The 17,511-nt window shown below is 39.3% G+C and overlaps 1 protein-coding gene across 1 annotated transcript; it reads right to left on the reverse strand.

Annotated features, from left to right (window-relative positions):
• Window positions 1–289: 289 nt before the first annotated feature.
• fam83fa (family with sequence similarity 83 member Fa) lies at window positions 290–16,924 on the reverse strand. Its single transcript, XM_051389373.1, has 5 exons — window positions 16,361–16,924; window positions 8,568–8,735; window positions 6,291–6,412; window positions 2,489–3,279; window positions 290–1,053 (listed from the first exon to the last, which is right to left on the reverse strand). The coding sequence occupies exons 1-5, from the start codon at window positions 16,832–16,834 to the stop codon at window positions 1,004–1,006; spliced, it is 1,605 nt and encodes a 534-aa protein (XP_051245333.1). The 5' UTR covers window positions 16,835–16,924; the 3' UTR covers window positions 290–1,003.
• Window positions 16,925–17,511: the final 587 nt, after the last annotated feature.

Consider the following 17,511-nt stretch of genomic DNA (forward strand, 5'->3'; position numbering starts at 1 on the left):
CTGGTGTTTTAAAGTTCAAGTGGAGTTACATCCACTGTTGGCTAATATGCAACTTCCCAAGAGACATTATTGAACATTTACTAATTGATATAAATTCCCAGCGTGAATCAATTTATTTTTTGTACTTGACAGATATTTTCTGAATTTAAGTTTGTACCTAAACCTCAACAGACCATCATATTAAATAAACAAACTCACTGAACATTTTTACGTAAATATTTGACTTGTTTGAAAAGTTGTTCACATTTGGACACATTTGTTTCCACTGAATACATTTAATCACACAATCTTCTGTTTTTATGTCTTTTTATTCCATTTCTTCTACAAAAATTTTTGGATTATCTCAAGTGGTTTCTCTCCAGAATTCACATTTTTAATTTCGCCAGTTTTGCCTGAATAACAAAATCCCAGAATGTGCAAACATACAAAGTGGCCGTACAGCAGAAACAAACAGCGTCAGCACTCAGCTCGGCCTACATTATTCACAGCCTGTACAACACACTCCGATGAACACTTACTCTGTTACCAAGGGTCCTCTGTAAGGCGACACTCAGGGACAACAGCACGACCGATCACTTTTCCTGTCTCCATAGCAACCGTGTCAACTCACAGGTGTGATGTAATCCACCCAGGTCGCAGCCCGGGTCGCAGCCCCGAGCTCCTCTGTGGTGTTCAGGTTCAAGCATACGTGTGCAAAATAAAAAAACACTTGACTTTAAGAATAATTTAATATAAAAAATAGTGGCGATGGAATTTGCCTCCAACAGCACTTTTGGCTACAATGTTAAGATTTTCTTTTCCTCACGTGATTAGTTAAACTACAACGTCAGTGGTCGCTCCCATAAGGCACAGCAGGGACTTTCAATCCCAAACTGAAGCCGTGTAACAGGCCACAGACACTGACTGCACTCTTGTCCTGTAAAGTAAAGTCACCTGGTTACAGTAAAGTGATACTGTGACTCAGCGTGTTTAACCATGAGAGACTGTCCTCTTGTTTTTGATCTCATGACTGGATGCAGTTCTTCTTTTGATGCCGCCGGCGGCTCTTGGACCCTGTTGACAGATTAATTACAACCATAATTAGTAGTGTGGAGAAATTAATATCACAATTAGAGACAGTGGAGCATCTCAATACTTCTTAAACCTTTAAACAGAAACAGGTTTGGGAACATTTTAAGTCAATATGGTGAACTGGCTAGCAAACAGTTTCTTATATACATATCCAGCAGTCACAGAGCAACATTGACCTTTATTTAGAGTCGCGTTTGTGTCCACCTGATGAACCAATATTCCAATATTCACTTTCTTCTGGTCTCTACCAACTCCTGAGGGAAATATCTGTCTCTCTAACTGTGTTTGCTGCTGAGGATTTAGAGATTTTTTCTCTGAGACTAACACTATGAGAGCACAGAGACTAAAATAAACGAGCTGAAGCTCACTGTGGCATTGTGAAGAGAAGTGCAATATAAATAAAGTTTCTGATAATATCATGATGATTATAAAGCTCCATAAAGTCGAGGGGAGCTGTAGATTAAGGTGATAATTCTCTGTAGGTTCATCAGTACAAGGGCCTTCTTTCACATTGTTATTATTAGGAAATTAAATCAGTTTCACCTTTTAAAAAAAACACACTTTTATAATCTTTTAAGTGTTTAATTATTGGGATTTGTCTTATTTGTTATCAAATTTTATTGTATGTGTATTATTTCTGCACACATTGCTGTGTATTATGTTATTTGTGTGTGTGTGTGTGTGTGTGTGTGTGTGTGTGTGTGTGTGTGTGTGTGTGTGAGTGTTATAATTTTTAATCTATTCTTAAATGTATCTCTGATTATTGGTCTAATATTTGTATCTGTTTACCTCATATATTGCTTTTAATCTCATTCTTTATTGCTGCTGTTTTGTGTGTATGTAAAGAACTCTGTACAAATATATACTAATAAAGTTATTATTATTATAAAAAATAACAACTTTTAATACAAACTGAATTCTGTCTGTAGCCACTTTCAGTACAAACAGTTGCTAAAAGTGTTTCTAAATGTTTGATTTGATTTGTCTGGATTTATTTCACGAGTCTGATGATGAATTAGATCAAGAGATTTTACTTTTAATTCAATTTAATATGGTGGAAAGTTAAACCACTAACTGACTTTACGGTGCATATGTGGATCCAGGTGCAGGTTAACATATTATTTAAAGTCTCCACTTTTCTTTTTATTGTTCCTTCACTTTGATGTTTGAGCTCAGCAGGTTGATTTATGTGACACTAGAATCAGTTTGTACATTCCTCTGCTGAAGGAGGAAAGTCTGGGCTCACTTTAAGTCTCAGTACACATGTTAAAGCGAGAACCAGAAATAGGAAATTGTGATATTTTTCACCAGTTTCTGATATTTTAGAGACCAGATGATTAATCGAGAAAACAATCTGCACATTAATCACTAATAAACTTCATTGTATGAAACAAACAAACAGACTGTGAGCACGTACCGTCTTCGTCTCCCGTGTTGATGGTCTGCAGCGACATACTCCTCTGAATGAGCTTTGAGGGCTTCTTGGTTTTGGATTTCAGCGGACCTGGTTTCTCAATGATCTCAAACGAGTCCTCCAGCTCAGTTGCTGCGACGCCATTGGTCTCTGGCATTTTACAGACGGGGGCGGGGCTCTGAGGAGTGACCACGCCTTCCTCTATAGTCTCTGTGCTCTGATTACCTCCCCTGCCTTTCAAGAAGTGCCTGAAGGAGCTGCGTTTCTTCACTCCGGCGGCCGGGTTCTTCTTCAAGCCCCCTTTTCCATCCTCATCCTCCTCCTCTGTTGGTGAGCCAGGACTCTGAGGGGACACTCGGTCCACCTGGTCCTTGCTGTCGCTGCTGGTATGAAGGTTGTGCAGGCCGTTCCTCTGGTTCAGCCCGCCGACCAGCGAGTCGCTCGGGGTCGACAGGTCTTGGAGGGAACCTGTTAGACCCCTGCTGTTCCCAAAAACTAAAGAGTACTTAGGGTTGTGGTATTTATGTGCAGGTACCTTTAGATCGACCTGTCTGGAGTCATTGATAGATACTTGAAAGCGAGACATGGAGACGGGTGGAGGCCGGACTGGCTCCACCTTTGGCTTGGTGATGGGCGTAGGTATAGGCGGCTTGGTGATGTTGAACTCCTTGTAGAGGTCCACCTGTTCAGACACGGCGTACAGCTCCCTGAAGTCATTGTCGAAGAAGTCCACAGTTTGTCCCGTCATCACGGTGATCGTGTTCCTGTCCATCCGAGAGGAACTCCAGGTGAAGCTTGACGAGAAAAAAGGGATTTTAAATTAAAAAACTTTTGTGTGTATTTGTATGTTAAATATGAAGCTACTGTCTGCTGGTTAGCTTAGCTTAGCATAAAGCCTGGAAACAAAAGGTAACAAAATCCACCCACCAGCACAGATTACACATCTTATGTCTTTAGTTTTGTCCAAACAAAAATGTTAAAAGGAGAAAAACACTGTTAGCTACACTAGTGGCCATTAACTCTGTAGGCATATCTACTCAGATAGTATTTTGCAAGCGATAACGTTACGTCCTTAGCGTCCTTTCCAAAATCAAATGGATTTTCGGGGGCAACAGAAAAAGTTGGAGGAATACTTCGTTATTTTAAGTTACATTACAACCTGTTGACTCATTGGCAATACAAATATGTAAAAGGCTTCAGAATCTTACATATGGAACCTTTAAGGGAGGGTAATGTCCGGGCAACCAGCAGAAACTCTAAAAACTTAATGGTCCTAGCCAAGAAACAGTTTGGTACACAACCCTCATATAGTTCTGCAAATTGTCATTTTTACACTTTGGTTTTTATACAAATTAAACAAACAATATATAATGTGTTAATTAACCTGCTGGTAGGTGGAGTTTATTACCTGAGGAAACATTCATCCTACCAGCTACTTCATTTACACTTTTAGATGAAACCCACTGTGGAAAATAAAATTCTCCTTTTAAGCATTTTGTAATACGGCAGTCCTACGAATCAGATTGTTTCTGTTTTTAAAACTTTATTTAAAAGTCAAACTGACCCAGATTTCTTTACGTAACCTTCCAGTCATAATGAACTCTCACACATGACTCAAAACATGACTGTGCTCTTTTCACTGGGCACGAATCGAGTCGTTCCAGTTTTGATTTCACTTAATGTGTTCATGAAGTGCAGTGAGAACAGATTCGTCGCAGATGCGGTCACTAACGTGGTTCACCAGAGGACTCAGAGCTGACTGATAAAAGTCTCTTGCAGGTAAAAAAGCATGACGAGTGAAAAGATGTGTCATCTGTAATCACACACCGTTTGCTGCATACAGGAGCTTAACTCACGAACGCTGTATTCAAAACATTTGAATCAGCTTGTTTTTGCAGGGAGTCTGGTTCAGGTGTTTGTCAACTTCAGGTGAGGATGGAGTTTCCTGCAGTAAAACGTTTCAATATGAGTCAAAGAATAGTGTGAATAGACTTTTAGAGGTAACTCAGTGCATAAAAGCACGATCCACGCCTGTATTTAACACTTTAACACAGGTTTTTGCTGTAATATCTACTCTAATATCTGTGCATACATTCGATGGAAGGTTAACAAACGTAGGTGGTGTAATTATTTCACTGGTTAATCATTCTGAATAAGCACTCAGGTGACGCACAGAAAGCTTTTTGCCTCCTCATAGTAATCTCACGCAGGTTTTACACACCTGCCTCGATCAGTAATCACAGTGTTGATCTACAACAATAGATTTAATAGGACCAACAGTAGATAAGCAGAGTCTGCGGCAAAAACAGCATTCCAGTCATTCCACGTGTTCAATCTGCTTCAGAAGGTCTTTAAGGAGTTATTAGTGTGCAAGTCTGTATTTGATTTTCTTTTGTGTTGTAGCCGGCTGCTTTTAGAGAAAGTTTGTTTTCATATTTAAAAGCCTGGCAGCCTTTAAACATTTAGATCTGAGAGTGGAAAACAAGGCCGTCAGCAGCAGCTTTGAATAATGGGAACGAGTAATTATTGGACTTACACTTTAAAAGCTAATGAAATGGAGCAACACATAATGTTTTGAACAATTAGTGAAGTAATTATTGTACTTTTTAAAGCAGCCAAATCTTTTATAAACTACTTTTCGAAGCACACACTTTATTTCTTTGACCTTTATTTAACCAGATATATTGACTGAGAACCAATTCTAATTTACAATGACGACAAGAGGCAAGTGGATACAAACAACATAAAGCTAATGCAAAAAAACAACATTAGAGTTAAAACATCACAATATAGACAGTATGTACAACAGAGATCTGAAATTAGAAAATGTTAAACAGCACCAAAGTGAAGTTGCTTTTCTATCCAGATGTAGAGCAAACCTTTTCTGAATTTTGAGAAAACTGGCAAAAGAAAATGCAAATTAATGTGTAAATATTAGGAGTTGGTCCACTGAGATAAACAGCTGGTGTGATAATTGTCCAATCAGGTGGCAGTACACCATTTTTCATCTCTTCAGTGGATGTTTTAAAAGGTCCAGTGTGTAGACTACAACCCCCTCGTCTCACCCTCCTGTTCCAAGTGTCTAGGAGAAACTATGGTGGCCTCAAAAAACATAAAAGGTCCCATCTAGAGCCACTGATTGGTTTGTCCATTCTGGGCTACTGTAGAAACATGGCGGCTCACCAAGAGTTCACCGTTCCTTCAATAGATAAAAACTCTAAAAGCTCATTCTAAGGTAACAAAAACACAACAATTGTTATTGGCAGGTGATTATTTGAGATATTTATAAATTGTTTGCATTTCCATGAAGGTTTTTTTATGCACAAATTAATTGATTGTAATTGAAAATGTATGTTTTTATACATTACATACAATTCATTGTACAGGAACACACACCTGTACAGCACTTAATCCATTTACATAACGGTCATATTATCTCTTTTTATATATGTACATATTTTCTTTTTCATTGTTTCTATTTTGTCTTTATTGATATTTTTCTGTTTTATTGTTACGCACCAATTTACCAAGACAAATTCCTTGTATGTGAACTACTCTTCAGTTCTCTTCTCTCACATGATGTATTTATGATTATATCTTATTGGTTTTGTAAAAGCTCTTTATAACATAATTTCTGTTTATTTTTTTATCCTTTCTATAAAATGGGTTTCTTTTCACTGGACTGAAACACTTTGGAGTTACCCAAAATAATAAATAACAGTTCAGTTTGGTGTTAAATCCCCACAGTACCGTCCAGTCTCAGATGTAATGTCTGAATGTGTGAGTTTAAGACATCATGGCTCACCTGTAAGACCCAAACATGACTTTCTCTCCATCTACCAGCATGTATTTGGAGCACAGGGATCCGGGCAGCTTTCCAAATGACAGGGCCAGCCCTGCACCTTTCACCATCCGCACACGGAGATTCTGTAAAGAAACACCCGCTTAATTACACATTTCAGCAGGCTTAGCATCACACGGGTGAGCCTGAGTAAACTCACTCAGCCACAGCTATCGAACGTCCCCCTGCTGTATCATGCATGAATGATTCAAAGAGATGCCAAGTCAAACTGCGGTGTCACACCTTGAAACATAAAGTCAACTGGAACATAACGTCAAGACGGAAAGCCCAAACCCTTCAGCCACATATGTTTACTTAAAGGGAAGAGAAAGAAACAGAAAGAAACAGAAAAGAAAGAAAAAGGAGATGTAAACTGTGAGTGGACACTTTGGGAGGAGGCTTTCCACTGCCGTCAGCCTCTGTGTGGGGCGAAGCATCGAGTTACAGTCTTTGGATCTATTCTCAGGATCTATGAATGTTCATTTGTAAGAAGTAAGAGTAACAGAGCCCAGCGCTCTGAAAAGGCCTTTCACAGCTTTATCAACTGACACCACAATGGGCAGGTATTCCAGTGCTCCAGTTAAACTCGACTGGAGCTAAAAACTCTGCATACAGCAGATAAGGCTGGGTATTGTGTCCCTGTGGAGATAGGATGACAGTCTGGCTCAGTGAACCGCTGTCCGCTTTTAATCTAGATCAACACTTACTATCATTTCTCAGCCGCTGCAACGTAGAACACACAGAACTGTGTTATGTTAATTCATAAAAGTAAGATGATTATATTTAATGCATCAGTGGATCAAAATGGAGCCAGACAATTTGTTTTTTTAAATGTTTCAGCTTTTCGTATCCCAGTAATTCCTCAAAGATCTTACATTTGATACCCACCATTGTACATTTGTATTTACTTTACTTTTTCAAAGAAAATTAGCGTTTATTATTTATTACCCATTTTTTCCATAAGTTGGTCAAAACAAATTTAATAAATGCATTTAATTCTACAGGGATCTTTCCTCTTTATCATTTACTTTTGGAGATGTAAAGTATTAGTAGTAGTAGATCAGTGGGTTTATTTCAACTGTTAATCTCTCGATTTAAAAGAAATTAAAAAAGATTTTAACTCAATTGTAAAAACACCTTCTCCCCCAAGCTCACAGATATAAAAGTGTGACACAGCAATCATCTGTTTAAACAGACAGTTGTGTGTTCACTCCCCGACTTCGTCTCACCCAAAACAAGATGACAGATTGGACTGTACATGCAACAATGTCCAATATTTCAGCATTAAAGTATGTTAACCTTTCTAACAGGTCCATATACAAGTATGAACCTGAGAAAGAGCATACTATGGCCTAGTTCAGGTGTATCAGCTGACTCATTATGTACGTACATAAATCATAGTTTCTAGTTCTTCCACCTCCAGCTACTATCTTTGACCCCCAACTAAACTGCAGGAGCAACCTCTGCTTTAAAAGTCGCATAAAAGGGAACTAAATCTCAATTTTATTCTGCAACCGTACAATCGTAAATGGCAAGATTATGAAGTCTTCAGAGTCACTATAAGTTGCAATGAATAAAAATGGCCAACCCTATTTCTTTCCTTGTTTTGTTCTTATTCCTCCTTTTGCTCAACAACCTGCTCAAGGACCCCTGTTGGTTTAAAAACCACTGTAGAAGCTCAGTAGCATAACTCATTGATTATGAAAATGCAAATAAACATTAAATAATTTTGTTTTGCAATTCAAATAATTGTCTTCAGACACCATTCCTGGAAATAAAGGGCAGTGTTGAGTTTCTCACAGTTCCTTTCACCTCCATTGTGTTGTTGTGAAGTCAAACTGAAAATCCTGAACCGAAACTATTTGTGGTTTGAATGCACTGACCCTTTAAAAAGAGACGAATGCAGCGGCTACTTCATATCTGAGGAACAAAACTATTTGATAATGCAGCTAATGATCATGTTTTAACAGGCCGGAGGTTTAATAAACCTCCAAAACAAACACGTCAGTGGTCTTTTAAATGTCAGGTATTTCCTGAAGAGTGTGACATATGATACATGAGACCTCTTAATCCCTGATAAGTACTTCCGTCACTGCTGTTGTCTGCTAAAGGAGGCAGAGCTGTGAGCCACTGAAACTCTCTCCGTGTTCATTTGCTCTTTGTGTATTGTATTAGCGAGCCTCCTCCCTCTGCAGCACTCATCTGTCAGCTCTGTCAGTGTGTGCTGAGCTCCCTCCTCACCCGCAGATGCACCGCGTTAACCTGCAGCCGAGTGCACATATCCAGGAAGTGGGGCACTCCCCCCGCCTCCAGCACGGCGTAGACAGCCACCCCGCGCCGAGATGACGCATCCAGCAGGTCCTGGAGGATCTGCAGGTCTGTCAGGAGGTCCATGACTATGGCCACCACCTGGGGAACACAAAGGGGGGATTATGTACTTTAGTGTTTCCATTTCACTTCTATTCTCTACAGTTTAGAGGGAATATTGGACTTTTATTTGACAGCTGTAGTGACTTTACAGATTAAGATCTGAGCTTATACAACATGATGCAACCACTGGTTCCCTCAACAGCCCGTCAGATGGATTTAGGACTTCATCAATCATTATGTGACACACCAGCTGTATCCATCAGCTATTTTAACATTTATTCTTTAGTTTTAGCTAATTATTTCAACTATTTAACTATATTTTAATCACTTTCAGCCATGTATCATTTACTTTAAGCTAGTTATTTTAACAGTCTATGCATCACTATCCAACTCAACACTTGATCCTTTGCTTTTAGCTATTTTAACGCTATCACTATTATTATACCACCCACAACTAAAACAAAATAAATACATTTTAACTTTCTTAACTTCTGTGCAAGCTAGTTTTTCACATGCAAGTGCAAAGTGACTCAATATGTGGATATATATATTTTTTTAAATTCCCCCAAGAAACTGAAGCAGTAACCCCTGCTGACTGCAACACACTACACAAGTTGTATACCAAAAATGGCACTTACACATTAAAACATCAGCAACTTCTTTAATAGTATAACACCATTTTTCTGAATTATAAGTCTTACTTTAAGCAGCACTGTGACCCACTGAGGTCTGCAGGACTACTTGTGGTTCCTATAGTCTCTAAAAGTAGAACAGGAGCCAGAGCCTTCAGTTACCAAGCTCCTCTCCAGTGGAACCAGCTTCCAGTTGTGGTTCGGGTGGCAGACACCCTCACCACATTTAAGAGTAGGCTTAAGACATTCCTCTTTGATAAAGCTTATAGTTAGGGCTGGATCAGGTGAGTCCTGGACCATCCCTTAGTTTCCCATGGTGCACTGAGCTCCTCTCTTCCTTTCCCTCCCTTTCTGCACTCATTCATGTTCCATTAATGCATGTTACTAACTTCACTTCTTCCCCGGAGTTCTTGTGCTTTCTCGTCTCGTAGGTTCTCATGGATCCTGGTGGAGCCTCCTGCCATGGTCCTGCTAGATTACCATTACTAATATCACTGATAATATTGTTATTATTATTCAGTCACTACTATTAGTGTAGTTGTTGCTACTGTTGTTGCTGTGCATCTGTCTGTCTGTGTCTCTCTCTGTCTCTGTCTCTGTCTCTCTCTCTCTCACACCAACTGGTCGAGGCAGACGACCACCCACCTAGAGCCGAAGGGTCTGTCCGAGGTTTCTGACCCTAAGGCAGTTTTTCCTTGCCCGCGTCGCCAAGTGCTTGCTCATGGTGGTACTGTTGGGTCTCTGTAAATGTTATAAGGAGTTCGGTCTAGACCTGCTCTATTTGAGAAGTGTCCTGGGATAACTTCTGTTACGAATTGGTGCTATACAAATAAAATTGAATTGAATTGAATTGAACTTCAAGGAAATGTTGCCCTACTTACTGCAACTTAACATTTTCATTGATTTTGCTTGTAATTGAATTCCTATTCAACCAGAATTTCTACTTTACTGAAGTGAATGACATAAATATTTCCACCACTGAACGGCAGGACAAAGAAGTTCAAACTATTTCTGGTTCACAACAAAAAACTAAATTCACTCAGATTCTTTTTTGTTTTTTTCCATTTGGTTTTCTTTTCTAACTTCCCCGATCAGACGGGTTGGTAGAGATTTGTGAGCACGTTATTCACGTCACATCTGGTTATCTCTGAGTGTTCTGCTGCCAATATGAAAACCCGCTTCCTGCTACATTAAGACTCATAAAAGTGTTTCACCGCTCCCCGCTGTCACAGTAATAACAGCGAAACTGAGACAATGACTTATTAATAGTGTCGTGATACAAAATGTTAAGCACATCTTTTACCGAAGAAGTAGCAGTTGAAACGTCAGAGGAACTAGTTTTTCCAGGTGATTAAAAGGTTACTGAAGTCAATTTGGACACAATCCAACAATGGCTACAGTTTACTTACTACTGCTAATTATTTCAACAGCAGTGTCTGCATTCAAAACCATTACACAACATAACAGTGCAGGATCTGAGCTATGGTAGAAATCATCCACAAGACACATACTGTACTACAGTGTGCTACAACAGAGGAGTCAGCCTGCAGTGGACTGAGCGGATGCTCCATTTTGGTATTTTGCATCTTTAATATTTTATAATTCATTAAACAAACATGAGGATTATTTGCAGTGGAGCATTTTAAAGCCACGCTGTGTTTTTATATCCTTGAGTGCAATTTAGATTGATCATGTGAGGCCTTTTCCATTTCCTCATTGCAGCTCTACTGTACATGTTTGGGCTCGATCCAAACACCTCCAAACAAGTTTTCCTGGCAGACAACTTCACACGTGACAGCGGATTTTTAAACAGTATCAATTGTTAAAAGTAACCGTGTGAGTGTAATTATAGTAAATAACTTGTGAGATTGCGTAATAGGAAAAAACAACTGTCCAGTGAGGGAGACACTTCTTTCACAGCAGATCTTTCAGGAATATAAGTGTTTTATCTACAGAGAGAGCGGGTCCTTTTCTACTGAGTCTGCCATGTTGAATCTTCATGTTTCTAACCAAACACTGGCTGCAGATTGGACCTTTAGCACTTCTTATGGCAACCATAGTTTCTCCTTCACGCTTAGAAACTGAGGGTGAAGTGACTAAATCCTACACACTGGACATTTAAATGTTTCCAGTCGATTTATTTTACAACAATAAGAACTACATTTCTTATATTTATCTCTTAAACATGCACATAACCTGCTCATATCTGGTTGAATGTATTTCTTTATTCTACAGGGCGATAAAGACTGTGTTTAACACTAAATCTCTTATCTCACCCAGCTGGTAATAACTCTCACTGCTTTAGACGCTAAGCCTGCGTGTGGATTGAAATGACTTAATATGGATATTTTCTGCTACGCTGCTCTTACTCTTGAATGTAGTTCAACCAGAAACATAATTATCCACCTGTGACATAGAAATCCACTTGGCCTGAAACCCCCCCCCCCCCACCGCCACCCCACCGCCACCAGCAATCCACAGCTCATCTTAACATAAATCACACAGCTGCGCTTCCTCTCTTGATTGGAAATAAGTGCGTGCGTGTTGTTCTATAAGTATTTGAACTTACGGGGTACTGAAACGCAGAGATACTCTCTGAAGCATTTGGCCGGCTTCCAGGAGTGAATGATTTACCTCAAGGGGAGCAATCTCAGCATGTGATCAACTAATTAAGATGTCAGGGCTCTGAGTCAGCTACTGTCAACACATAATGAAGAGGATTAACATATGTGTCAAAGTATGTTTAATTATTTAACCAATCATAACAGTTCTGCAGCGGGGCCGCTCTCTCAGAGCTCAGAGAGTCGCACTCTCTTTCCTCCACACCTCAGAAAGAGAGACTGTATTCTTCCAGTCAGAACAAACCCGATCTCCTTACCCTGCAACTATTGCCCTCTGGTGCCACACGTCAGACCAATCACAGGTGAGCGCTCCCCCCTCTGCAGCTTAAGTTTGACTAACTCAGAGGTCAACCAATCAGAAGGAGCCGTGGGAACCTCTGAGTGGGTGAGGGAAGCATAAAGAAGGAGGCCTGTTGAGCTCCAGCCTGGGCTGAACAAGTCTGCAAGTCCTGATCTGAGCTGACATTTAGAGCGGCTCGGCCTCCTCCGTCTGCACCGTGTTAAAACTTGCTTATGACTCTCCCATTGATTTTATTATTGATGCCGAGGGCTGTTTAACCCTTCCCTGTTTTTACCCGAAAGTTCTGCATGAGCAAAATATGATTCTGAATACACATATTAGATTTTATATTCTATTTAGTATGTTGTTGTTTAACTATAACTTACAGTCGTACAATAATGATACTTACTTTCTGCACAGAGGGAAGGTTAACAGTGCCTGGAGGTATTTATGTGGCTTTTTTATTTGTTGATGTTTATCTGATGATACTTTGTTCTACTGTACAGAACATAATAATCAATAATTCAACACCTCACAGTCACAATAAGACTTTGGGAGCAGGTGCGATGGAGATGTTTTGTGTTTAGTAAGCACCTTTTTTATTATTAGCTGATGTAGATACATCAGAATGATTCATGTTACTGTTTTTGGCATCAACACAGAGATTTTGAACACAACAGGCCTCGTGTTCAAGTCTCACTGCTGCAAGCTGAAACACAGAGTTACTCTGCAACGCAGCAGACCTTGATAATTTAGATTTTCTGTAATAATTCTTAACTGTCACTTTTATCTTCCCTTCCACATAAAGAGATTAATTGCACTTGTTGAAACCTGTCTGAGGCTCGTACTCTCCGGCCTCCACAGAAGCAGCTGAAAGCTCAAGCTCAATCATGATCTGACAGATAAACATCACTCTCCTGTTAGAATATAAAACTACAGCCTACAGGTGGGTAGCTTAGCATAAAGACAGGAAACAGCTAACTGGTGCTGGACATACAGGATTGATCACAAGCTTTTATTTAATGCACATATTGATAATCTAGTTAGAGAGCTCAAAGTGAAGAGAGGCTTTTATTTTAGAAATAAATCTACTTTTAATGCAAAGAAAACACTTTTTTTGTCTGTGATTGATTACGGTGGCATTTTACCACTTTAGGGAGCCTTTATTCAGCGAACCATCCATCTCTACGCGTCCCTCACATCAATCGATCATTATGATTGATGTATCGGACATCGTCAAGCACTGGTACATTTTTATTTATAAAGCGATACTGGGTGAACTTCCTGCTCTGTGTCAGTTACCAGCTACGTTCCTCCCAGCAGCTGCTTTGTAATGTTCCCGGGTTTTAACAGATCTGGTGACGACTGCATTGTCTATATTCATATATTTAAGTGCGTCATAAAGAAACGTGGTTGTTTTTCTTGAGAAGCCATTGTGTTAATATTTGTGTTAAACTGTGTAAATAGTTTCTAGTGTACTGTGGATGTTTTCTGTTTATCACCTCAGTCAGGTTTCTCTTGTAAAAGACATTTTTAGAAATCACTTCCTGGTAAAATAAAGGTAAAATAAATACCGGTGCAGAGCTGAAACAACAGGGAAGGCGTGCAGCGGGCATTAAGAGAGGAGCCTAATTATTATTTTCACTGATATAAATAAATGAAAATCTTGATGATGTGACATTTGTTGGTCAGCGAATCTGTGCAGAACTACAGAACTTCATTGTAATGTCACACATCTGAACTATTTAGATATTTTAGTTGGTTATATTGTGACTTAAATAACTTTTTGAGTTAATTCACCAGTTTTTCCGCTGTGTACTTTGTTAACTATAACATTACATTAACTACAGACCGTAGGTAACAAATTAAGTAGACTTTTCTTTATTTTACAGAAAATTCATCTTTTCACCTTTTATTTATTAACCAGATCAAGTTTGTTCCACGTCCATTGAACCCACTTTGACGTTGGTTATCCTCCCAACAGTCGAGCTTCAAACTAAATACGTAGGTGATCTGTGGCAAAGACCTGAGTGAAGAGCTAAAATACATCTTCCAGGACAACATTGATTATTTCCAGGTTATTCCATGGCTGGAAAACTAGTCTCTAAACTTCCAGGTTTTCTAGGACACGTTGGAACTCTGTTTTAATACGTTTAATAGATTCTGATTTCTTCGTATATTGTATAATTTTGTAGTAATCAAAGCCTTTGTATGACAACTACAAATGTTTTATGTTCTATTTACTCCAGAATAATCCACTATAACCCTAATAAAGGCTCTGATGTGCATACAAAAAACACAACACACAATAAGATCATAACACGATACTTAAATTGTTATTAAAAAGGTATTTTTACAGCATTCATATTTGCTCTAAAAATCACTTGTTCTCCTTTTTTATTCATACCAAAAGGGAGAAATTATATATTTTACATTATTTTGTCTCATATTGGCAGCCCCTAGTTTAGCATTAATTGACATTAATTTGAGATAATATCATACTAATCTGTCTACAAAGATGACCAAAAACCCTTTTTTGTTCCTGTTAATAGTACAAAAAACTATTAATGCATTTAAAAACAAATTTACATTATTTTTGACCATTGAATCTGATTTCATACTTTCAAAAAACCCTAAATGGTCCTTTAAATTATCTATATTTTTATATTTAGGTCAATTAAATTGAATTAAAACATGTTTTTATGGGTTTATTATGACAAAATAAGTCTAATGCACACAGTATCACGAATGTACAGACAACCTCTCAGACAGTATAGCAGGTTTTCTTTGGATTGAAATAAACGTTAAAGCCTGGGAGCGTTATTTAAACAGGGACAGGACACATGTGGAGTGACTGTAATTGCTCTCAGCCTGAGGCTCTCTGTCACATGATCACCGGTAGCCAATCACTGTGGATCTTTTTTATTGCTGTTATAGTCTGTTATTTTCATACGGGTCATAAATGTGTTCCACTGTTTCTTTTTAAGGGCATCCTGTAGAGTCCAACCCTGTAGACGGGTTTACATAGAAAACTTTGCTGCCCAAAGCTTTGGGAGTTTAATAGATTTAAGGTGCTTTTAAGACTTAATCTGTAAATCTCTTTGGTTTATTGGTTTTATTCTTTACAGATAAACACACAACTGTAGAGAGGTTTGACATATCTTTGGTTTTAGAAAACAAAATATCTAAAGACTTTGTAAAACTGGAAGGATTTTTCAGCATTTTCTGACATTAATACAAAATTAATTGATAAATTGAGACATTAATAGATGAACTGTTACTGAAAATAATCCTTAGTTGAAGCCCTGATTGTGTTTTTGTTTGTTTTGAGGTCATGTGGTTCTGGTTCTACCTATTTGGCAACACCTCAAGTTGCTCAACGTCCTCCTGGATCCTATTTCCACGTTCTGCGGCCTGTCCTCTTCCAGGCCTCCGTGGGGGAGAGGAGGTCGTACTGTATGTCTCCCTCCATGATACTTGAAGCTGTAACTGTCCTCCTGGATCCTCGTTCTTCACATACATTTAAAAATCTTCACGTATCAGAAATTGTGTCGTCAGTATTTGTATTTAATGTAGTTTTGTTGGTTTGTTCTGTCCGAATCTCTCCTCTGTGGTTCTTCTTCCAGGGTTTTTTGGGGGGGAATCTTTCATTGAATTGAGGGTCTAATAATAACAGAAGGATTTAAATGTTGTACAGATTATAAAACCCTCTGAGGTTGTCTGAGATTTGCCATTTAAATAAACTCTGACTTGACTTTTATGAAGGTTTGAGGCAGTTTTGCTCATTTTGCTTCATGTTTTCCTCATAAAATACAAGCTGCTATAAAGTCATTGTGTTTATTATTTATCCAACCTGATAATTTAACTAAATAAAAAACGAAATTAAATTAGTTATAGCTATCTAAGGAGAGTACATTACACAATCTGATGTTCATAGTGGTTGATTTATTATAATAATACTGTTTTTAATGTTTATATGTATTGAGAAAGACTGAAGATGTCGATTGCTTCATTTCATTTAAGAAATTTCAACTTTTCAGACTCAAAAACTTAAATATAAGTTATAAGTTAAATGTTATTTATTTTTCAGTGTGCAGTCTTTGTGTCTTTACAGGATAATAAAGGTGTTACCTTGTGCGCCTCCTGGATCAGCCTCCTCACCACCTCCCTGATGTGCGGTCCGGACTCTTTGGGCGGGTGGGTGTGCACAGACACCCGGGTCACCCCCTTGTAGACGCCGCTGCTGCCGGGCCAGCCGATGTCCAGAGACGGGACCTCGGTGTCGGACATCTGGGGCCAGTAGGTGGAGTGGACCCCGGAGTCCGCGCTGGAGGACTCCTTGGACTTCTCATGCTCTCCGGACTCGGAGTCGCTGTCCGTGTCGTACTCGAGAAACGTTTTCCGGATGAACCTCACCTCCCTGGCGGAGAGGAAGTCCTTGATGTTGTCCTCCTTGAGGCGCATCTTGAAGGCTCCGTCCCCGTTCCGGAGGAGCTGCTCCAGGGCCGCACGCTGCTCCTCGCTGTAGTAGAACTCGGGTCTGGACTCTGGGATCTTCTCGTTAACGTGCTCATCGTCCATGCACAGCAGCTGAGACTCCGCCATAGCAGATTGAAGTTCCCCCCCCCTGCAGTCGCTCCTGATCCGCACCTCTCCGGCACAGCGATACCTGTGCGCGCGGGTACGCCAGGTGAGCAGGTGAGGAGCAGGGGGCGGGGCCAAGTATTTGAAAGTCAACGTGGAGGCAAGAAGCCAAACACATTATTAAAGAAGAGCTTCCTGTCGGAAAACTTTCAGAATAAAAGAGAGAGAGAGAGAGAGAGAGAGAGAGGGGGAGAGAGAGAGAGAGAGGGGGAGACAGAGAGAGCGAGAAATGGAACAACCTAAACAAAACCCAGAATTCTACAGTAATATTACAAAAAATGATGATCAGTACAACAGTACTGCACGAAATGGAAAACTCTGGAGGCGGTGATAAAAAACAACCACAACCAAAACCCTCTAGATTACTCAGTAACAGAACAAGAATTAACAGAAGTCATCCAGTCCCTGAAAGGAAAAAAGGCTTGTGGTATTGATGGAATCCTCAACGAAATGATCAAATACTCAGACCATAAAATCAGATTGGCTATACTAAAACTATTCAATATTATTCTGTCAACTGGAGCTTTTCCAGACATCTGGAACAAAGGTTTAAAAACCCCAATTCATAAATCTGGAAATAAATATGATCCAAATAACTACAGAGGAATATGTGTCTCCTGTAACCTGGGAAAAATATT

This window comes from Dicentrarchus labrax, unplaced genomic scaffold, assembly GCF_905237075.1.
Source record: "Dicentrarchus labrax unplaced genomic scaffold, dlabrax2021, whole genome shotgun sequence".
NCBI lineage: Eukaryota > Metazoa > Chordata > Actinopteri > Moronidae > Dicentrarchus > Dicentrarchus labrax.